Genomic DNA, 24,908 nt, shown 5'->3' with positions numbered 1-24,908 from the left:
TTCATAAAAGTTACTAATATGATATTCTATAATGTCCAGTTTTAGTTGTAACATCTTCTCCCTATTATATTTCCATATACAAATATTACACTTGCATTTTGTTGGAGGTTCATCTTTGTTTGCATTCTCCACCAGTTCAATAAATTTGTATTTTGACACCCAATCAAATATGAAAATTCCTTGTCATATCCCATTCACACCCTATTTTTTATTTGACTTTCCTTTTCCCCTCCCATGCATTTGCAACATCATCTATGACATTGTCATCCAAGTCAATTAACTCATTTTGGCTTCCCAGGGTATCCCTTGGAACATAATCTTAAACATTGGTATCTAAGTTAATTGACTCATTCAAATCTTCCCCTAAGGTGTGTTCTTCTTTGTTAATATTTGGTGCAATTGTTGATGTTGTAGCTCCATCTAATGGATTGTTAACATTGTCAAAGTATGGCATTGTGATTTTGTGTCGTGATGAGCCCCCTTCACTTCTCAGGAGTCTTGTTCTTGGTCGACATCTCATGAAATAAAAGCTGCAAAAAAATGTTGTTTTATTTAAGGAGGAACCATAAAATGTAGATCCTAATTCCTTGGGTCCTAGATATCTCCTTACTAAATGACAGAGAAAAATAATTTTATAACACTCAAAAAAATATTCACTTACCTTTAGGTTTTCGTGAACTCCCTAATATAACAATGCCTATCGTCATAACTTGCCTATGATCTAATTTGAAAGCTCAAAAGTGTATAAAAATTAAATTAGATTTTCAATTATAATTATACCAATCCATATTTATAGGATTCGACAAGATTTTTTAGTGGCATATTAAAAGTTTGGTGAATTATACGATATTTTTAAATAGTATAATATAAAAATTTATGACTCTTGCATGATTAGAAAATGATACATCTAAATGTTGGGCAAATCAAAGCTTAGAAAAAAACATATGTTGTAACTTTCAAGGCAATTATGGACCTATGATTAGCATGAAGTTATAGTATCCATGAAATGGGTCCTCCTACACAATTAATTTTTAATGTCAATGACAAAATGAGTCCTCCAATGTTTTGAACATCTAATGTTTTGATGAAATGGATCTTCATACAGAAGAGTGAATGCATGGGTGAATTAAAACATGCATATGATATTCTATACAAAAACATTAATTACAACATTGAAAACATGTAGTTGATGTTGATGAGAATATTAATTACATTTGTCTCATAAAATAAATTAATGACAAATTCAAATATATTGGATTGATAATTGATAAAATTTGAGCGATTTGACCACCATGCGATGAGCAATGTATTGTCAATTTTAATATGGATGATACAAACTATTCACCAATTGGTGAAAATTCACCACTAAAATAATCCCTAATAAGATTTGTAGATCAAACAAGTGATTTTATGGCTTGAAGCAAGCATCTCATCTATGGCATGAAAAATATTGGTAATAACTTCATATTTTGAGTTTCAACAATTTTGGAAAGGTGTTCAGTATTATGTAAAGACGACTAAGGGAGATTCTCATTATTGTTTTCTTTGTAGATGATTTAATTCTAATAGGGAACAACATTGATTTGATTACTAAAATGAAGAATTGGTTAAACTCATAATTTGAGATGATATATTTAGCATTGCTTCACTACTTATTGGTTTTAAAAGTTTGGTGAGAATAAGATAGGTGTATCATCTCATAGTCAAAGTATATCAAATAGTTATTGGCAACATTCATGATGGAAGACACAAGTCTTGCCAAAACTCCATGTGAGAATGGTATATAGTTGATAAAGGTTGTAGGGAGAAAAGAGGTTGATCCTACTATATATCAAATCCTATAGGTGGTTGAAAAAATGCAAGCAAACAACATTGTAGATGCAACTAATCTATAATGAGCATAACATAATATATAGTTTATTATTATTCACTATTTAGTATAATGACAAGGTATTGTGCAAATGTTTATAAAGCATTGCATTCTTGCATTAGTTTCATTCAACTTCCCAAACTACCCTAACTTCTAATCAACTACTACGTCACTAAGGTAAATTAAAATGTAAACCTTAATTTTTCCAACACTAGTCATTAATGTTTACATTACAAACAACAAAATATGCTAATAAAAAAAACACAAATAAATATTCTTTGAAGAAACACCTCTTGGACCAAGTAGAATTCCAAGTTGCTTGCAACCCTAGTAAAGGTGTAACTCTTGAGTTCCCAAATTAGCACCTTCCCAAAACTCTGAAATCTTAGATCTCTCAAATTATTCGACAACAATATATGTTTAGCTACAAAAACAATGGTTCATCAAGTTGACTCATAGCCCTCAAAAGAGTATAAGTCAAGATCCACAAACTACTCAGCTATTTTAGCAACAACTCATAATGAGTTTACACTAAATCCTTTCCTATCTTCAATACATAGAACATTTGAAGAAAATAACTTCTCAACTATATATATTATTCAATACATTGAACATTTGAGGAAAAGAACACAAGAATAATTAATTCTCATGCACCATCATTAAGCAATAGAATAACTCAAGATGATGAAAATATTCTAGCCTCTAATCCCTTCAACCTCCAATTGAACCTTTATTATTCTTTATTTAGTCGATGTTGTATTCAAAACTCTAATAATACAAGCATGTGTGAGTATATAAAGGCCCATAAAATATATTGAAGATAACCCAAAAAATACAAGCATTATGTGTGATCATATTCAAATCTTGAAAATAATGTATCAATTTTAATCAATAATACACCCTTACAATAATCAACATTTTCTCCATTAGAAAAAATAACTTTGACCTTTTACACCTTCATACTATCTCAAGTGCATAATAGGTCATCTTAAGGATTTTGAATCATACACCTTTTAATTCTAAATGAAACATTTAACAATTGAATCATTACTTAAATAATTTTATTTTAAGTGTTTTTGGGATATTGCTATCACCATTTGCTTTTTTTTTTTGAATGCCATTAAAATATTTCTCCTAACACTTAGTACAACAATGACACATTTTGCCTACTTCTATTATCACATTGTATAAAATTTAAATAAAAATGAATCCATTGATCCATAAGTGATTAAATCCACTTAATTTATCTATGAATATGTAAAAATAATTGTGTCAAAACATAGGCTCACACCATGAATAATTTCCACATCTTTCAATAATCATCTATCTCAATGATTTTTTGGTGTCAAATATTCACCAATTGGCTAATAGTTGAAATTTGCGAATTAAAGCTTGACTAATAGTTCAAACTATAGGGTAACTTGAGTTATCACATTTTTATAAAATTGTCTTATCCAAATCCCCAGAACATTTATTTTATTAAATGTTTTAACTAAAAAATTCAAAAAGGACCATTAAATTATATTTTAAATCAATGATGGCAATTAAGTACTGACCATGTGACCCTTGAGTAACTAAGAGTTATGCTATATTATTGGTGAATTAATTTAAAATTTTACAATAATTTATAAATTTTAAGTGACTTTAAATTAATCTAATCATATATTAAATATAGTGGTCAAGGTAAAATATACTCATGATTTGGAATGCTCCGGGGTTTGAGATGCTTTTGGGTCATTGGTCATGGAGGTCAATTACCAAAAGCAATTTCAAGCCCCATAAGCATGTATATTTTACCTTGTGGAATCCAATGAGGACTATTAGAATCTAAATGAAATTTCAAAATCTATGAGCATTACAAATTGTAAATACATTTTACTTTACAAAATACAATGGAATTTGCTTGATTATATTTTAGATTTATGATAGTAACTAAATATTATAGAGTCCACCCTTAAACCCATCAACCATTTCAACCATTGGGGCCTTACTTTTCCATCAAATTATATTTTAAATGAAAAAATGCAATGTTAATTAATACCTTTTTTTATTATTTTCTAAGATTTTCTACAAAAATTTTAGTGATACGAAATATCATCAAATCACTGATTTTTTTTTTAAAAAGGAAACATTCATTGATAAAAATTAATATTTTCTCAAAAAAAATGATAGATTGGCCAAAATTTATATCCCCTTCCTTTTTGGTTTTTTTTGGTTGTGGAGAGGATGCAATGGGGTTTGAAGTTATCACTATCCCATGCCTTACAAATATTACCCTTGAAAGATTCAAAAGTTTCAACACCAATTTTAGTGGCTACAAGAAAATATTAGAGATTCAATGTCATTTCATTTATTATGATGTAGAAATAGTTGTTAATGTCTCTTGCCACAGATTTCACCATTTCAACCAAAATTTCAGTGTTAGGTTTAACAAAAGGAAGTAAATATAGTTACCAGCCTCTAATATATTTTGTTAAATTTCACAAGAATACAAAATGGAAACACTCTTCATGATTTATCAATGAATAAGATTCCACATTATATAATACTGTAAAGAAATTTTTTGAAGACACAATTTGTGAATTGAAGTGGGGTTAGTTCAAGTCATCCATAGCAATACTAATCATCATGAATAATATTGTCAACTACTCAAGCTTATCACAATAATATCGTTGTATGCCCCCATCATCATTGAGCTCTGTATAGAAAAGGAATTGTGCAAATGCATTAAAATTTCTGATTGTGTTTACCAGTAATATTCAGTAAAAGATGAGCCTCACCATAAGAGATTGAAAGATTAGTTTGTTAAATAATTTGGCATTGTTTATATTGAAAATGATAACTATATCTTGTGCTTATCCTGTTATACTATATAAGTAAACATTTGATGGTCTAACAAGGATAAGGGAAATGCAATCACTAAGATCAAGTGTCTAGTTGAGTCATGTTACAGGTTTGAAGACAAATGAGGATATGAAATTCCATTTACTGTTGGACCTAAAACATCCAATGAAAACAATTTGTATTTAGTACAGTGCTTAAGATGAAAGGTTTGAAGAATGATTACAAGGCAGAAGGAAATGTTTGGTCAAAGGTTATAAACTAAAGTTCAGTTTAATGTTTACAAAGCATTATACATAGCCATCATTGATGCAGTTCACACTGTCACTTAGCATGCACAAATTCTGGCACTTTCTAAACAATTAAGCCATCTGGACTCTGCAAACATAAATTCATGATTCACATATTGATACATCTAAACTGTGGCTAGAGAGATTAATTTTGATGCACACAAAGAAATGTGATAACGTTTTTTTCTACATTATTGGTTGTTGCAGGTTTAGAGTCAAATGTACATATTTATGTTCTACATATTAGACACACCTGTGAAGTTATGGCAGTTTTGATAGGCATTCATGTCTGACATAAAATAATCACATGAATAAAAACTTTGCTCCGTGTAAATAAACAATCATTTATCATGAAAATAACTTGAAAGGTGCCTGATATTATTTCCATCCGAAATATTGAATAAGAATGTTGACATAAGTTGCACTGCTCTTGTGCAATATGAAATAGAATAAATTCGAAATATAGGTTAGCATCCTCATCATAGGCACGCTCATCAGGCTATCTCCTACTTATTGATTCACAAATTCTATCAAAATATTATTCACAATATAAGATGAGATGTTTAGAAATAATATAAGAATTACATCAAATAATTTTCACTTTTATGATGTTTATTGATCATGATGGCATTTATGTGAAACTGAGTGATTTTTCAACAACATTACTTCTCAACTACTTACCAGACGAAACACACATGCACACCATTGACAAAACTGCTGGAAGAATTGATCCTCCACTTCCGAAACTTCCCAGAGGCAGAAGTAGCCTAGCAATTTTAGTGGCACATCCATGCATGAAAGGCAACTTGCAGCTAAATTTAGTTGCAAATTTTCAATCACATTTACATTCCTTCAACATCTTCAGGTTTTGGTATTCCCTTACTATATAGTTTACATCTTCCTCCCGGCGCCTTTAATCCCAACGACAAATAAAATCAGCTATTACAATATGCTAATCACAAGGTATTTCCTTCTCAGAAAAATTTAGTCAAACTTCTCTTCTGATGCCATTCAATTACAAGCAGCCATACAACAGGGTCATTGGCATGTACCTCACACCAAATCATATGAAACTATTTGATTTTATGTTGCGGACTATTCTTATTTGCAGATTGTGTTCTGCACTGAGGTGTTATACAATTAAGGCAATGACTAGACTAACTGCTATAAGTGAAAATGGGGAGTATGGTACACAACAGTTAGACGGCAGAGAAGTCGGTAACATGCAACTTCGGAGAACCATTATGGATTTTGTTAATTATTGAATCTTGAGAAGAAATTTTCATTATAAATGGAAGTCAAAAAAATGAATCTACCTTGTATGTGTAAGTAATACAAAACTTTCAAATTTGCTGTGTTGACCAGCTGTCCTTCTACAAGGCCTGCCAGTTGCTGTCAAGGGGTTATCAGTTTCAATTTTGGTATCAGATGGCAGCAAGCACAGTGTATCTAGGCAATTAGAACCCAAATTTTCTCTTATTCTTTCCTGTAAGTTTGATCTAGCTTTCCCAGTCGTTCTGCTCCGTCGCTTTCCTCTTGTAAATTCAAAAGATGGAGTAACTCCATCTCTTTCATGAGAAATCTCCTCTGATATAAATTCACTGTTTGAAAAGTAAAAAATCCAATTTATCATATTTGATATCTAAATACTTATATATCTATAAACAGGGAGATTAAAAGAGGTACAAGGAACAAATCACTGATATTCTGTCAACTAGACTGCAAAACTGACAGATAATTGACCTGCCAGTTTAGAGGATTAGACTTGAATTTGCAAAACATAATCATCAATTCAGTTAACATGGCTCTGCTCCTAAAACAAAAGATCACGAGGAACAGAAAGCTACAATATCTCTTCTTCAATGAAAACATTTCATATCTACAGAATACCTCTGGAGCAATCCAGAAACAGTTCGTGCATCAATTGGAAATTAACTAGTAAAGCAGAAAATAAGAACCACATGGATGTAGGGTAACGTTTGCATAGTATTGCAAAGTGGAAATAGAACAAGACAGGCTCGTCACTTTTTTTTATAATCATTTCTAAAGCATGAAAGAATGACTTATTATCTAGAATTATTTAGTTCTACTTCTAATAGGGGGAGTCCTTTTTGTTTTGTTGGTCTCCATATTTGCTTAGGAAACTACCTTGCCCATGTTGTTTAAGCTTTATTTAAACCATCACAAGAAGGGAAAAGTGCCAAAAAATCTTCTCAATATCACATGTGATGATCTGCGGTTTTTCGACTCTGTAATTTTGTTTCTTATTAGGAGACATCTGCATTCGCTTTTAGCTAAGAAGCTAGGTTTCAAAGAGTCAGTCTATGAACAGGCAAAATAATGTTCGTGACAGCCTGCAGGTTCACCCAGGGTCTTGCCTGGGCATCCTTGATTTGCTGTCCAGGATACCTAAGCCAGATCCTAAGTGAAACCAGACCATACCTGGGTGTAGCCAACATGAACCCACAGGTATGATGGAAAATTCTTGTAAAGCCTCTCGTGTTCACATTCTGTCATTTGATTATTTTGATCCTAGATTGACTCTTTATATGTTATATTATGACTGTGCGTATATCATTCTTTTGTATTGGCACCCATGAGGTGCATCTTGCTTACAATTATATTCTTTTGTTCATATGATATCACTACTGATGTGGATGGTAGGTTATACTTTAGTTTCAGTGATGATCATATATGCATGATGACTCTACAATGATGTGACATGATGTTATATGATGATGTCTGGATTATATTGTGAGGGTATTTTGGTTATCTTGGATATGATGTGGTTACTTGATGATGTTTTATTACTGTGATACCGGTTCTTGCCAAAACTGGCTGGGTCCTGGTCCTGGTCCGTAACCCAGGGCGAACCAGGACCGGGCACGGACCAGGACCAGGACCCAGCCAGTTTTGGCAAGAACCGGTATCACAGTAATAAAACATCATCAAGTAACCACATCATATCCAAGATAACCAAAACACAGGACCCACAGGGTACCCAGCCGCCTGGGCAGGAACCCTGTGGGACCCAGGGCGAACCAGGACCGGGCACAGACCAGGACCAGGACCCAGCCAGTTTTGGCAAGAACCGGTATCACAGTAATAAAACATCATCAAGTAACCACATCATATCCAAGATAACCAAAACACAGGACCCACAGGGAACCCAGCCGCCTGGGCAGGACCCGGGTGGGACCCAGGGCGAACCCAGGAGGACCCGGGTGAACCCAAGCCCGTGGGTTCCCAAAAACGGGGCCCACGGGTTAGAAAGCAATTAAAAACAATTAAAAAACAATTTTTTTAACCTTATTTTTACATCTAAACCCTAATCCGCCCCTCTATGATGCATTTCATGCATCAAAACATGCATTCAACCTATACTACTTGCATTTTTGAAGATTTTTTCTCTACAATCAGGCTTCTTAGTTTTTGTATTTTTCTTCGAAGGTGACAACTACGAAGGTGTGAGACACGCATCAAAGGCATAGGAATCACTGGAGAAGAAAGATTTAGCCATTAAAGGTAAGTGAATCTGATTTTTTTTCAAGTTTTCAAGAATTTTTCCAAGTTTTTTTCAAATTTTTAAATTTTTTTTTAAAGTTTTTTAAATTTTTTTTAAAGAAGTCTTGTATATTTTTTTACACTTTGTATGCATAGTATGGGGTTATAATACCAAAATTTTAATATTTTTTTTCAATAATGTTGTGCGTTCTCTTTTCATTTTAGGTGCATTATTCATATAATCATACATAATGGCTGGAACTGGAAGTGCAAGTGCAAGCTCTAGTTCAGTTGCAAATGTCCGAACTGAAAATACCCCCTTTAAAATTGATCAAGATTCACCACTTTGGCATTATACAACAATGATCAAGCCAGTGTCTGGTGGTAGGGGTTTTGTTTGGCAATGCAACCATTGTGGCATTGAGTATACCAACTCATACTTTCGAGTGAAAGGCCACCTTTGTTTCATCTCTGGGCGTGGAATAAAATTTTGTAAGGGATCAGATGGCAAGGGGCTGTCAAAAGCTCTAGTTTTGGGATATATTAGAGAACAAGAGGAAGCTGATAGGAGATGTAGCAAAGCAAAGACTGATCATCCTCTTGTCCATCCAAGCTCAATGTCTAAGAGGCCTTCTAGTAGCATTGGCTTCACAAGACCAGCTGGTTCACATCCTTTCATGCAAAACCCACCAGTTGATGCAGTAGAGAATCAGAATGTTGTGGCTTCACGGAAAAGAGGCCCATTGGATTTTGCCTTCAAAAATGAACTGAGAGAGATTGCAAATTCCAAAATTGGACGTTGCCTTTATGGCAATGGGCTTCCTTTCAACCTTGTTAGATCACCTTACTTTCGGGACATGGTGCATACTCTTTGCAATACACCTTCTGATTATGTTTGTCCAGGGTATGAAAAGGTGAGAACCACCTTATTGGCAAAGGAGAAAGCATCCGTAGAGTCATAGTTGAAGGTCATCAAAGATACATGGCAGGAAACAGGTGTGACCATTGTTTCTGATGGATGGAAAGATTGTAAAAATAGGCCATTGATCAATGTTATAGCAGTGTGTCCTAAAGGGGCAATGTTTTTGAAAGCAGTGGATTGTGAGGGGCAAGTGAAAGATGCAAGTTTCATTGCCAATATCTTGATAGAATGCATTGACATGGTGGGGCCTCAAAATGTTGTCCAAGTTGTAATTGACAATGCTAAAAATTGTAGGGCAGCAGGGACTATAGTGGAGGCTACATATGGTCACATCTTTTGGACACCATGCGCAGTACACTCACTCAATTTAATCATGCAAAAGCTTCGCACACAAATTGATTGGGTGAAAAAACTGTATGCGGAGGGCGAGGATATTCAAATGTTTGTGACTAATCATCATATGTCACAAGCCATTTTCAGGACCTTCTCCAAGTTGGAGTTGTTGAAGGTAATTTATAATTACTAATTTTAAATTTTATTTTTTAATTTTTCAGTTTTAAATTTGTATTTTTTATAGACTTACATTTGATATATGTTGTGTATTTTGTTATGTCATGTTAGGTTGCTGAAACACGATTTGCATCTCACACGCTCGTCTTAAGACGACTTCTGAAGGTGCCAGACGCCTTGAGTTCTATGGTCATCAATAGCTTGTGGAGTGTATGGAAGCAATCCCAAACAGAAAGAGCTCTAAAAGTAAGAGCATTGATCCTTAGTGAGAAATGGTGGGATGATGTGGAATATGTTTTGAATTTCACTGAGCCCATCATGAGCATGATCAGGTATGCTGATACTGATCGCCCATGTTTGGGCGAGATTTATGATGGCATGGATTGCATGGTGGAAAAAATAAAAGAAGTAATAAATAGAAAAGAAAATGACCCAACAAAAACATTTTTCAAAGTTGTGCAGAAAATTGTTGTTGACCGTTGGAACAAGATGACCACCCCCTTACATCTCTTAGAATTTGCTTTGACGTCAAAATTTTATAGTGCAGAGATGCTTGCAACACCAAGGAGGGTGCCACCATATAGAGATGCTGAGGTTGCTTCTGGCTATAGGGCTGCCTTTAAAAAGATATATCAAGATGAGGAGACAAGAAATATTGTCATAAGGGAGTTTGGCCAATTTGTATCTGCAAAAAATCATGATGTTGTAGCTCTTAATGCTAGATATGGGATGGATGCTGATGAGTGGTGGTATGTACATGGTCAAGGCTCCGTTTACTTGCAGCCTCTTGCAATTAAACTTAACTCCCAAGTATGTATCTTTTTATTTTTTATTTTTATAGTTTTCCAATTCCATTTGATGCTATCATATTTTTATTTTATAATTTTAATTTATAAATTTCTAATTATGTTTTAACTTTTAACAGGTTGCAAGTTCTTCTTCAGCTGAGCGGAATTGGAGTACATACTCCTTCATCCACTCAGTCAAACGTAATCGTTTGGGTGCAAAGAAAGCTGAGGATTTGGTCTACGTACACTCCAACCTTCGTTTGTTGTCACATAAGGACCCTGAATATAGTGAGGGTGTAACAAGGAATTGGGATCTAGCCCCTGAGTGTGCTGATTTAGATGCTATAGTTGCACAACTTTGCCAAGTCTCTATAGACGAGGCGGTTATGGAATTTGAGAGAGACATAGCTAGTGGGAGTGGCATTCCATTTGATATTGGTTCAATTGATGCTGAATTTGAACCACTTGATGACCGTGGGCTTGGGTTGGATGCTTCAGATGAAGATGAATATGGAATTTAAATCCCATAGATGGCTTGTAATTTGAATGTTTAACTTTATACTTTATTGTGTCATGACATTTTCACATTTTGAAACTTGAAATTTGAATATTATCTTTTTTGCAAATTATGAATATGATATTACATTTATGATTTATGATATATCAATATCAGAATATTTATTGGCATTGGCAATTATGGATTTATGATTTATGATTTATCTGTTATCATTGTATGGGAAAGTTACATTGTATGTTTCATATTTGTATGTTTGAACTATGAACATATATAATTTTGATGTTTGAAGTTTGAACATATATATATATATATTAAAAAAAATTAGAAAATATATATATATGTACGGACGAACCCGTGCCCGTACCCAAATATTATTTTTTTTGCCGAATCCGCGAATCCGTACCCGAATCCGAACCTGAATCCGAACCAGAACCGGTAACTTAGTGTTTTAATGATGATATATTGTTCAGATGAGATATTATGATGTTACTGACCATGATCATTATGTGATCCTGATTGGGAAATGATTATTTATGCTTTCAGTTATATTATATTATATGTATGTATGCACAAATGTTTGTATGTTTTGGTTGATGCAGGTATAGGGCATCGACTCCACCTAACTCCATAGGTCTAAGTGTGCCGATATCCTTGACGGTGATTACAAGAGATAGCACAATGGCCAAATATGATACCCAGCCTTAGCCATTGTTCCTCATTTGGACGACTTTTCCAAAATTCACGTGATTACACCTCCGGGTACCCTTATGCAATATTGTGAGAGACCAGTAAAGATTGTATGTGCATAGTTAGTCACCAATTGTCGCTATATATATAAATGTGAACTATACCTTATATGTATTTGATTTAATAAGATTTAAATGATTTTAGCTTTGGGGTCTTTTGGGAGTTTAATTGGCTTTATTAGTTAAATATGATTTTTAATATTTTTATATTCCCACTCCAAAAGTGAAATATAATTTGTAATTGGAGTATTATTTGAACACTTAGTTATATTTTTCTACTATTGCTCTCAAAACCCTACATGACCATTTTAATTTGTTAAGATTGGAAGATTGGTTGACTAGAATTTTGTGGGTAGAAGCTCTAAAGATTCATGTGGGTGAACTATTATGTTGCTAGATTTCATGGCTTCTATCGGTGTGTTTGGCATTCATTTTAATTTTGCAGAATTCTCCAATTTGAAGGTATGAATCTTGATTTTCTTCTTTGTTTCTTAATTTGAATGTTTAAATGTTGTTTAGAATGCTTCATGGGATGATTTAGAACACTCCTATTATTTGCATTTGGTCTTTTAATAACTTATTTGAACTTATTGTTTAGATTTTGAAAACTATGGTTGATATGGGTAAACTCTGCCCAAATTTTTATGGATGGATGAAATATTGATTTTATCGTGCTAACTTATAGATCAATGGGTTTTCTCGGATTTTCAATTTGTTATGTTTGAAATTTTAAGCTTTTTGGAGGTCCATCAATGGTGGATGGCCTCCATGACTAGTTTTTAGCCAAATTGGGCATTTGACAAAATTGAGACTTTGACATTAATGTGGAATCATAATATTATATATGTAATTTTAGAATTGGGATCAATTCGGATCCAATTCCATGCTATTGGGGCCATTTGAGCATTTGAGAATGTGTAATTTTAAATGCATTATTTATATGAATTTTACGAGTTTTGTTATGCATTGTTCTTCATTCATGGGAATGAGATGAGCTTGGGTGTGGGTATTTAGAGTCAATAAAGGGAGTGGCTCTCAATGGGGACTGGGGCCCAAAGTGGCCACTAGGATAACCTATTGGAGATTTGAGTTAACAAGTGAAAACATAACTAGAACAATGGGGTAAACACACTAATAAGATAATAATGGATGCCCCTTGTGTGCCTTGAGTGCTTGTAAAGGCTAAGGACATATTGGGAACACCTAGCTATCCGTGGGGCGTTGATCTGGCATGATTGAGTCCCCTTGTCTTCATGAAAGGACTACTCGGTTTCGCATGAGCAATCCCTTCGAGCTATGCGATGACACTCCCGCTTCTTGGTCTCTAATATCCAACCTGATGTAGACTTGAGTAGCAACCTTATGGTGGATTCCTAGCTTGGCATCATTCCTATCTTGATAGTGCAATGCAATCTTGTATGCTTGATGTGTTGTGTATGCTCTGTGTATGGTGTGACTGTAAGCCTATTGAATTTTTGTTTGCCTTGTTTGAGTGTATGATCCTTGTGACTATCTCCATGGGCACGGTGGGGTGGACCTACGGGTACCACATGGTTGGGTGGCGTTGCACATCATCATCGGGGACCGGTTGACTTGTTCGTGAGCACCTTGGAGAGCTTCTTCACCTTCTTCAACACTTGACTATCTTCATCCTTCTTCATTTCAAGTTTTAATATGAATGTACTTTGATATAAGCATTGTAAATATGGTTGAATTGTATATTGAGAACACTTCAAGTGGAGAATGATGTAATGAAAGCATATGGATATGCTTAGAATAGACTTTAGTGGACCAGTGTTGGAACCAACCACAAGACATGACTATGTATGCTTCTCATTTGATGCTATATTATGATGTTATCATAGGAACACTTCCATTGGTGCATTATAATGACATAGATGAGTTTCTTATAGTTTTAGAGATTGATTTAGTCGTCACCTATGGTGGTCATAAGGTATTGACCAAGACTTGGTAAAATCAAGCCCGTTAGAACCAATTCGGGCTTGACCGAAACCACCCAGTGAGTGTTTCTTGAAGTCAAATTGTAGATTGTAGTTGTGTTGGGCTATTTTGTGTCTGTATGTGCCAATTGTGGGTGTCGGGGGTTGAGTTGTGGTGAAATGAGTCCACTTGGACTCCGCCTTGTCTCGTAGGATCCATCTAGTGACTTGGTATCACTCAACCCATTTTTGCATCGTTTTATCATTTTCTCCCAATTCTTGCTAGTGTCATTTTGACAGTCCGATCGGGAAGCTCTTTAATCCAAACAAACGTGTGTCTCAAGGACATTGGCACAAGTTCACCAATACGAAGGAGACCAGTGCGTCTCAAGGACGCTAGTGTGTCCCAGGGATACTAGCACGAGTAGATGACACTAGCACATTGCGCTAGCATCCATCTAGCATGCTAGTGTCTAGTTGTGTCACCTAGTTTAGGCTCGAGAGCCCATACTTGGCCGTTTACTCCAAAGGTGATTCTGAGGGTTAGAAGCATTAGTTTGACTCAATTTCGAATGTGTTGTGAAGGTAGCGACGTCAAGGAATCCTAAGAGGGGCCTTGGGTAATTTTTGAGTGAGTTTGGATGGTGTCGGGGGCGTCCGTTTGCAATCAGTGTTTCACCAGAGCCCATTTGAGACACCTAGGACTTAGCAGTTTGTCCTGTTAGAAGAATCGAGCTTGGCAACTTTGGGGATGGTCATGTGTGATCCTAAACACCTCTTAGACCTTGTCCTAGGGTTTGGGAGACCTTTCCCCTTGTTTATTTGAAGTTTCAAGTGTTTAGACTTTCGCTTGTGTGTAGTTGGTTAGTGACAATGTGACCTAATCTTGAGGTTTGAGCATTGTTCGTGTCTATGTTATGTATGTTCACACTTAATTATTTAAAAAAAAATATTTCCATGTATTCCTCGTATGATTTGTTCATATCCTCTAGGGTTCCTTGGTGGGGCATTACAATTCTGGCATGAAAGCAATTTTTTCTAACAATTAAACACATTTTTAGTTCCTAATATGACTTAAACTATGACCTTCAGCTTGAAGTGAAACAACATGCAAGAGACTAAACCACAACTTTGCCTCCAAGCTGCCATTTTGCATTCCTAAAGCTTGTTATTTATTTTTTTGAAGATGAAGGATTGACAAAGGGATGAAGAACAATATGAAGATTATTGATTGTAAATTTGTACTAACATTTGACATTGAATCAATGATTTATGAGTATTTTGATCTTTTGCAAATTATGAGAGCAAAATTTGACTGAACATTTTGCAAAATATTGAGTGTAATTTTGTATTGACACACCTGTACCCAGCTGTACTGGGCCTAGGTAAAAAAAATGCCATTGGCCAATTGGCAACTTAGGCTCTTAGTAACTATTTCATTTGAAACTTAATTTAATTTTCTATCATTGCTGGATATCTTCTATATGACATGACCCTAGTAGTAGTGTTCTTGAAAAAATCTTATGTCAAGTACCCAAACCATCACTTACGGTTATCTTGTTGCATGCACTAACCAACAAATGACATATTGTACTTCCCTATATGCCTCTTATATGTGACTAGTTGAATACAAAAAAAAGTCCATATGAAGCCATATGCAATAGGAAATAATTGAGAAGAATTCTGAATGAAATCATCTAAACAAGTATATATGGTACTTCCATATATGCCTCTAATATGTCATTAATTCAATACAACAAAAAAAGTCCATGGATCTATCACAAAACACAAAACAAAAAAGGCAGAATCTGACAATAAGATTCATGCACTGACCAGCAAAATAACTTATAAAATCAAATCAATAGGATTTAGATCAAGAATCAGTTTCACAACGTGAAGAATCTACAATGGCAAGTTACACATTCCAGGAAAACCAATGTAAACAGCTGATCTATCACGAACTGATCATGGGATACTTATTTGCTTAACCACGGACAAGATTTTAAAGAGTTCCATATGTTTGAGAATGGGAGAGGATACTAAGTTACGAGTTTCAAAAAGGTTTGGGAAAAATATTTGAACTATATAACATACAAAAATTATCAGTTATGCATTACCACAGATCATATATAAACAATATAGATTTCAAGATTCAGTGTTCACTATATTTCAAAATTTGATGCATCATACCATCAAACAATATTTAGAGAACAATAACAGCTCTTGCATCTCCATAGCCTAGACTCAAGAACTTCAAGGCACAAAAATTGCAATTCAGGCAGCTTGAAAATCAGAATAGCCTTCATGTTAATATAATTAGTGCTAGTACCTCTGTTTGAAAGCATTTGCATTACCAATATAATAACAATTATATGACAATCATGATTTTCAAATAAGTTGATTAAACAATATAGATAGCACTTAATCATTTTCTTTGATAAACAAAAGTGCACATATTTGCTTAAGTACTCTTTACAAAAACAACTCCAATGTTTGCTTCTACCAGACTAATATGCAGAGAGATCTTAATGTAAGAGTGACTAACAGACTGGTCTATGAGACTCCAAAGGATATATAATACCCTAAGTTACTGGGTTCGCCTGTTTTGGTCCACGCACTCGAACTAGGTTCAGGTTCACATGGGGTTCGCCTTGGGTATGTACCGTACCCAAGTGTTTGGGTTCGCCAGGTATGAACTTGGGCGTATCCAAAGGTGTTGAGTGCCAAAACATAACAAAAACACATTTTTGACCTTCTTTTGCAATTAAAAACCCTAAAAAGCACCCCTTCTATCGTTGTGTTTTCATCATGCATTGATCAATGATGAAGTAGCATACTATTAAATGTATTTAGTTTTATAATTCTGAATATTTCTTTATATTTTTACATATAATATGAATACATATATATATATATGGACGACCGCAACCCACGAACCTAAAAGGCAAATTTTTTTTTCCCAAACCCACGAACTGGGTTTGCATCGTTGAACCCGCTCCTGAACCCGAACCGGTAACTTATTAGATAATACCATTACATCCCAACTAAATGCTAAAATATAGAAATGTAAAGTATTTCTACAATTAAGGAGCATAGACCTTAAAATAAATTAAAAGTCTATGTGAAAGCTTAATGATAAATATCTAAACCATTCAAACTAACAAGGACCATAGATCTGCAGCCCCCAACTAATGCAATTGTTAGTTTTTTATTCTTTAATTTTCACTCTGATGCAGAGTATCAAAACTCGCCGCTTCCCAAGTTGACGAGTCGAGCCAACCTCAGCGAGTTTTGCTCCTAACTCGCTTGACTGAGTTAGGTGAGTTATGGTAAAACTCGCCAAGTTCAAGCTCCAGGACTCACGCCGCGGCATGTCCAAATTTTGGACACCGACTCCTTTACGATCACTCTAGCGAAGATTGATCCAGACTCTGAGTGGATCACTGAGTCTACCGATCCCGTCTTCACTGAGGAGGACCATGAGTGGGTGGACCAGGCAGACAGAGAGGCTGAGGCTGTGGCTATGGCAGAGGAGGATAGAGCACGATTCGACACAGGCACAACTGATGTTGATCATTGTGGCACATCACAGGCGGAGACTATGGCTACTCAGTCATCCAGGACCTACCTTAGATGCCTTTGTAGGAGGCAGGCAGACTACTCTGAGGCTGAGGCTAAGGATGAGCTAGAGCCTGAGCCATAGACTTGTTTTTGTTTACAATTACATATATGTTTGGGAACATTTGATGTCATGGATTTTATATACATTTGACAACATTTATAACTCTATATATCTATGTTTTCTATTTCCTTAAGCTACAATTTACATTTCTATGCATGTGATGTATGTATGTTTATGTATGTGATCAAATTAGCTTCTATTTGATGATGTTATAGTGTCTTTAAGCTTTATTCAATAATGGGTGCATGAAACAAGTTTTAAATCGTTAAAAATCTCTAAATTTCAAGGGTTTTTTTAATTTTGCCGAGTCATTGCCAAGTCGTTGTCGAGTCCAAGCCGAGTCCGAGTTTGTCTGATATTTATATATAACTGTCGGCTTACATTTCCGATTCAGCTTTAATATTCTCAACTAGGATAAGGTCCACCATTTGAAGGAACATATAGTTAGAATAAGGATTTTTAAAACAATCTGATTTCTTTATTTTTGATCATTCACATTTTGTCCACTTTAATTTTTGGGTTATCATCCTTTGCTAAAAACCAACATTGAATACATATCCTGTTTGTAAAATTCCACACATATATTTATCCATTTATCTTTTATTTTCTTTCACTATAGCACCTTATGTCTTTAATACCCCTTCTTGTCTTGGAAATCCTGCTTCTGTTTTAGAAACACTTAATAATAGCATTGAACTCTTCTCATCGTATTATGCTTTTGATATTATAGGAAAAAGGATTTAGCTTTCGTCATTCTCAAAGACAAGAACACTCTCCATATTGATGTAAGAAAACTTATGACTGATACAATTGATGCAATGTATGGTTCTGATAATTTCTAAGAAGTAACAAAACATAAAGGAGACAACTATCAAGGCATGATTATGATGACAAAAACAAATAATATTGCGAGTGAAGTCAACATGAACAATTGGAACTAACTCAAAACAGTACCGATTTCATGAAATGACACAAGAATTGCACAAGGCTGTATCAAGCTCTCAGTCAATCTCAAGAAGTGTGAGTAGTGTAGCTTAGATTCTAGCAATACAAAACACTAAAAGCAATGGCAAGATGAGCAAGGCCTCATAGAGGCTATCATAATTGGCTATAAATTCTATGCAGAGAGTCTGCCAAAGTAATGCATTTCTTATATCAGTAAGTGTACTTTCCCCATCACTCTTCATATGTGTAATTCTTAATGAAAGTGAAAATGGGAAAGAGGCTAACTAAATTATACTTGCTGAGCTCCAGCCTGTTCCAAGGCGTTAGGTATCAAAAGCAAAGAATACAAAATGAATCCTTCTACTAGACATTAAGAAAAACCTTAACCTTGTCATACACTTCTTATGTACCTAGGCTGCACATTTTGGCATTCTACAGGTATAAGATATTGACCCCTAAAATACTGAGTTTATCAACTTTAGCTCTGCACACAAATAAAATCTCAAATCTGTTGTGATCTATTTGTGTGAAAACCCATGGAATATTAAATCATATGGCCATTCAATTTCAGGTCCTCAAATGGCCTTAAAAGCCTTGTGCTGCAAGATTTAATTGCAAATCATGAAAAGCTTTGAATGAACTCCAAGCTGGTTATCTCAGAAAGCTGCACATTTTATTACCACCATAATTACCAAATCCATCCATATCTGAATTTTTTGGACCAACCAGAATTGTCAAATTTTGTCCATATTCTTTAATATTTATAGAAATTTTATTGAATTAATTTCAAAATTCTATATCTCCAATTTTTTTTACCTCCTGAACGAATCGATTTTTTTGAGCTGGGAACTATGATTACTACAACTACACACTTCAGCCTAATAGTTGGAATCAAATATATCTATGACAATGGGTGAGGCACTCCTACTAATTGGAAGAATATGATGTACACAGTCTTGACAAAGAATACTGCTATATAACAGTAAAACCAACGGCCAAAACAGTTCTGCAGTTAAACAACAAAATTTAGAAACTTTCATTAAATTACCTGTCATCATCCTCGACCTTTACGTGAAAACTTGAACTGTCCTGTCTGTATGTTGGTTTACAAACAGGACAAATAAATTCACCCATTGGTCCACACTTCTGTTGTAATAGAAGCTCACAATCTTCACTGCTGCTGACTGGTTCTTGAAGATAAAGACAGTCAAAATGGTACCACTCATTGCAGCTATCACAAGCTATCATTGCTCTTTCTTCATCATAAGGCTTTCGGCAAATGCAGTAAAGCACACTACGGACCTTTAGTGCCTGTATATATTATTAATTTATAGGATATTATTTTGATGCATCATATGCCTACGCCAAGTATCTCACATAGAGATTTCTTAGATGAAAGTGTTGTTATCTTACCGCTAATTCCTTCCTGAAATCAACAGGCAATCTTTCACCTGCTGCAATAAATTTGAATACCTCATCCAATTCAAGTGCTCCATGATCTGCCACAACCTACCAAAAGAGATGCTAAAATTTAAAGACATTATGAAACAAATTGTCATATTGAAATACTTGCTCTAATAAGAATGACATCAAATGTAATGTTTGGAAAACCTGTTTTGCCTGCGCTGCCCACTGAGAAGATATGCGCTCTATTCTCATCATCTCTTTAAGATAGTAATCTTTAGAAGACACCTGCATGCAGAGTCCCTGAAACAAAAACAGAGAATGCAAATGACTTGAGTTTTTTTAGCTTATAAATCTATCTTTTGGTTTCAGGATTTTTATGTAAAATTAAAATTAAAAAAATACTAATATTATGGCGGATGTGCTAATTGTTGCAGCAACAGTTTTTATTTTCCAAACAAAAAATTAGAAACTAAAAGTGAACATAAACAGCAATTTATTTATGATGTTTTATTATCTTGATTTGTTTACATCGTTTGTAAATTTAAGCATATTGCTCAATAAAATAATTATTGAAAAACTGTGACATACTTTGACCTACTTAAATTTTTTGTTATTGTTACATACAAGCAGCTGTATTCAACCAACATCCATCTTTTCCTATTAACCCATCTCTATTTCATTGGTTAGCCTAAAGAGGGTTCATTTAACAGAGAAATGACAACCTTATATGGAGAAAGTTTATATTGTATCTCATGATTGTAGATTAGGGCTCTGCCAACTGTGCATGTTCTATGTACATGTTCCATGTTCTGAGCAGTTCTAATGTAGAATTTGCTTTTAATATTGGTCATTGCTGTTAATGGCACAGTTAATAACAAGTGAAAGACACCAACAGAACAATTTACTATCGAATGAAACAATGCAAAAACTTCAGGACTCCATTTCTCATTTCCTAGAACACCATTATTCAATTGAAATGAATAAAATTGCAACAGCAAGAAGTACAGAGGTGGAGATACAAACAGCAACAGAATTACAGATTGAGAGAGAGTCATAGGACTTGCACCAACAACACTAGATGTCCTTTTTTGCTGCATGCTCAATTACAAAAAGCATATATCAAGCATAAAAAAGTTTAATATGATAGACTGCACAAACTTCAAGCAAGTGATCTCATGATATTTTCAACACAATTGTTTGAGAAAGTAAAAAGATGAGCAAAAGTTGAAGGTTTGATCAATGCAAAGTTTGCAAGGCAATTACCAAGACAAAAAGAAGTTATTGCACAAGAGTACAAACCAGAGGAGAATTGGCAGCACTTATAACAGTATGATGAGTAAGTGTAGGTAACACCTAAGTCACAAGGTTCGAGTTCGTGTTCGAGTTCGGCAACAATAAAATTCGGATGAGATTCAGCAAAGGGAAAAATTTGGAAAAAAAATTTGTTATTAAATTCGTCTTATAAAATTTCAATTTAAAAAAAAATAATTTTTAATATATATTATAAATTAAAATTATTAATTAAATATAGAATAATATTATATTAAATTTAAATAAATTGTAATAAATTTAAACTATTAATAAGTTTCAATTTTTAATGTAAATATTTATATTTGTTTACTTTAAAACGAAACAATTTAAATTTTCTAAATTTTATATATTACTAATTTAAAATCAGAATTATATATTTTAGTTTATCAAATGTTAATATTAAGAAATTTATAAAAAATAATAGTAAATGTTAAATTGTAAATAAAGTAATAGTTATGAACTCTATAATAAAAAATGTATATATTAAATTTGCTGAAAAAACCCATCGTGGAATAGCTTCGACATTGTACCTTCCATCAATGAGAAAGTAGAATACTTTTTTCACGTATACAAAACCCTAAACATTTGACAGATTGAACATGATAAGGAGACTAAATTTAAAAAAAAACATTAAGAGAAAAAAACTTAATAAAAAACCCTAAACACTTGCAGGCTTGGAACGGCTGTTGGCTGAGTTGTGCAAGTTTGCAAACATTGACGAGAGCCATTTCGACGACAATAAGTTTAGAACCCGCAAACTATGTTATGCTCAATTGACTGCGACCTCTTCAACTTCAGATTTCTCGGGAGTTTCAATTGACGACGGGCACTACTAGTTAAAATATCTTATCAAAACTCCAATAAAAACACTCGCCATTCTTCATATAAATTTTAGGTGAATTTTTATGATTTTTATGTAGAAATTTTAGGTTCGCCGAATTTTCGAACTTCATGGCCGAAATTCGGCAAACCCTGTGACTTAGGGTAACACAACAGGATTATTTTAGGTGCAGCCATGAAAACCAAACTAGTAATTCAGTCTTTAAGTGTTTGTGCATCCAAACAAGGTCACTACAATAATGACTGTTGTCTGAATCACCAAGAAACAACTATCAAATTGGTATAAATGGAGAAAGAAAGGCCATGAAAGTCATAACATGATAAGCAGTGAACCCCCTCTTATAATAGAGAAACAATGTGTTAAGCCCTTAACTGGTTACACGCAATTATGTTTTGTAGAATTAAGGTAGCATTGCATTTACACAACATTGACACAATGTGGCAAAAATGTATATGTGATTCAATTACCCAAGTTTTAAATGGAAAAAACTCAACAAAAAATTAGTATCTAAAAATTATTATTATATTTGTAAATTGCTACTTTTGAAAGAGTAATGGATATTGCTTTTATGGACTTTATCAATGAGAACATCTTGTTTGATCTTGATGATTTGACTATTTTCTCCAAGAACAAGGAAGATATTTTGACAATTTGGAAAAAATATTTTGGAGATGTCCGTAATTTGGGGTATCTCTATAACCCAAGAAGTGTATGTTTAGTGTCCCTCAAGGAAAGCTGTTGGGAGACATTGTTTCTAAAGAAATATTAGCTATTGATCCTAAAAGGATCCAGTCCATCCTTAAGCTCTTGCTTCCCAAACACAAGCAAAGCCCACAAACTTTCTTAGAGAAGATTAATTTTGTCAGGAAATGTATATCAAACTTTGCAAATATAATGGAACCTATTCTAAAGAAAGTATAGCTATTGATTCTAAAAGGGTTCCATCTATCCTCAATCTCTTGCTTCCCCAACACAAGAAAATCCCACAATCTTTCTTAGAGAAGATTAATTTTGCCAGGAAATTTATATCAAACTTTGCAAATATAGTGGAACCTATTACCTTCATGCTAGAAAAGGATCAGAAGTTCAAAGGGGCATATGAGGGTAGAAAGGAGTTTGAAAATTTTAAAGAGGCCATCTCAAAGGTGACTCATGATCTCCATGATGCAGGCTGTGTATGCTCAATAATTTCAGAATCATACCTGTCCTTAAGCCCATGCAAATCTGAAAGCTCTTCTTGCTTGACCATCAGAAGGGGTTCTCCCCTCAAAACCATGAGTACCACTCTCATCCTCAGGTGTTATGGCAGCCGTAGAAGACTGGATTTCTACTGTGGATGATGATGATTGAGCCAAACTCAATTCTTCAAAGAGCTCATCAATCTGAATTTCTGATTCTTGAAGGGCCTTCTGAGTGCTCTCCAAAGAATCCTGGGTAACCATTAGCTCATCAGTGAGCTTATCTACCTCCTCTTTTTCCCTTTCAGCACATTAAAATAGATCTCACCAAGCATGAAAAGGTGATCTCTATCAGAAAGTAGTTGTAGGTAATAATTGGTCTTCATTACCACTAATGCTTCTCTAACTGCTTGTAAATCTAAAAGGGAAAGTTCACCACCAAGGTCCATATGTATCCCTGAAGACCTCCAACAACATTTTTCTATCAACTTATGGGTGTCATCAAAATGTTTAATGGCTGCAATAATCTTGTCTTCATTTACCTTCAACTGTCCTGCCAAATGATAGGACACTTGAGACCTATCAACCCCATACAATTTTTTTGATTTATAATCAGTATCATGCAACACTAAATCAGATTTGTTTTTGAGGTTAATATCAACACCATCAATGCTATTAATGCCATCCTTCATGCACAACTGTGTAGGTGAAGTTAGAAAAGCACTATGGTCAAAACTAGATCCATCCCAAACAGGATCCACATCATACATAGGGACCATCTCACCCGGACCAACATAAGCATCAGCACTCACATAAGATGTAGAGTCATCATCATTGGCTGATTGGAAAACATCTTCATATTCCCATCATATGCACTAGTGTGATCAACCTCATAGAATATCTCTACCTCCAAGCTTCCTAGCAAGAAACTCATGCAATCATTACCTGAAATAACATCTTTCCTATGACTGAAAATTGCACTTTTAAGTGAAGATTGATCTTCGGATGTGACTGCAATAGATGACTGATTTTCTGATTTGGCAACCTACATGATGGCATCTCCTTCAATCTTCATGTACTCTTCATCTATAGCTTCACTAGGTGATTCTCCTACATCCTTGTCCTTATAGGGCTGAAGTGAACTTGTGGTTCTATTTTCTTTAGAGCTTAGAGTCCAATCTCCCATGCATGTTGAGTGATTTTTATCTTCTCCCAGATCACCTATAGGCTGCAAATCACAAACAAGTGCTTCTTCTTCCTTCACTAACCCTTCTTCAAGGATAACTCTTGATTTTTCTTTCATTATCCTTCCGATGTACTTCACCATGCTCATTTTAGCAGGTCTCAAGGTTACAACCAAACTTAAGAAATCATCAAAGGAAACCTGTTTTTGAAACCCCTCAGGCATGCTTTGGTACTCTTCAAAGAGTTGGATAGCTTCCTGTTCATAACTCCTCTTGATTTGATCTTCAACCCTGCTGAAACCCATTGTCATAACTCTGAATTTTTTAATAAATCACCCAACAAGATGACAAGAACTCGGGCTCTGATAACACTGAAATGTCCCATCCCAGTTTGCCAATAAAATTTTCCACACTTCTTCTAACCACTCACCC

The 24,908-nt window shown here is 34.5% G+C and overlaps 2 protein-coding genes across 3 annotated transcripts in view; one reads left to right on the top strand and one right to left on the bottom strand.

Moving 5' to 3' along the window:
- Positions 1-5,358: 5,358 nt before the first annotated feature.
- Positions 5,359-24,908, bottom strand: part of LOC131030582 (lysine-specific demethylase JMJ17) — a 218,138-nt gene continuing 198,588 nt past the window's right edge. For both annotated transcript variants that reach the window (XM_057961447.2, XM_057961456.2), the window contains exons 30-33: positions 20,167-20,262; positions 19,969-20,064; positions 19,604-19,866; positions 5,359-6,602 (exon numbers count right to left, since the gene is read on the bottom strand). In XM_057961447.2, coding sequence (XP_057817430.2) covers positions 6,314-6,602; positions 19,604-19,866; positions 19,969-20,064; positions 20,167-20,262 — 744 coding nt within the window. In that variant the 3' untranslated portion in view covers positions 5,359-6,313. The remainder of the gene's footprint in view (positions 6,603-19,603; positions 19,867-19,968; positions 20,065-20,166; positions 20,263-24,908) is intronic.
- On the top strand, positions 10,173-11,588 carry LOC131030593 (uncharacterized). The gene is made up of 2 exons (XM_057961466.2): positions 10,173-10,747; positions 10,863-11,588. Exons 1-2 carry the CDS (start codon positions 10,256-10,258, stop codon positions 11,244-11,246), a joined length of 876 nt encoding a protein of 291 aa, XP_057817449.2. The 5' UTR covers positions 10,173-10,255; the 3' UTR covers positions 11,247-11,588.

This window comes from Cryptomeria japonica, chromosome 4 (genome assembly GCF_030272615.1).
Source record: "Cryptomeria japonica chromosome 4, Sugi_1.0, whole genome shotgun sequence".
Lineage (NCBI taxonomy): Eukaryota > Viridiplantae > Streptophyta > Pinopsida > Cupressales > Cupressaceae > Cryptomeria > Cryptomeria japonica.
The sequence above is the reverse complement of the archived record's forward strand: the minus strand, read 5'-3'. Positions and strand labels throughout refer to the sequence as shown.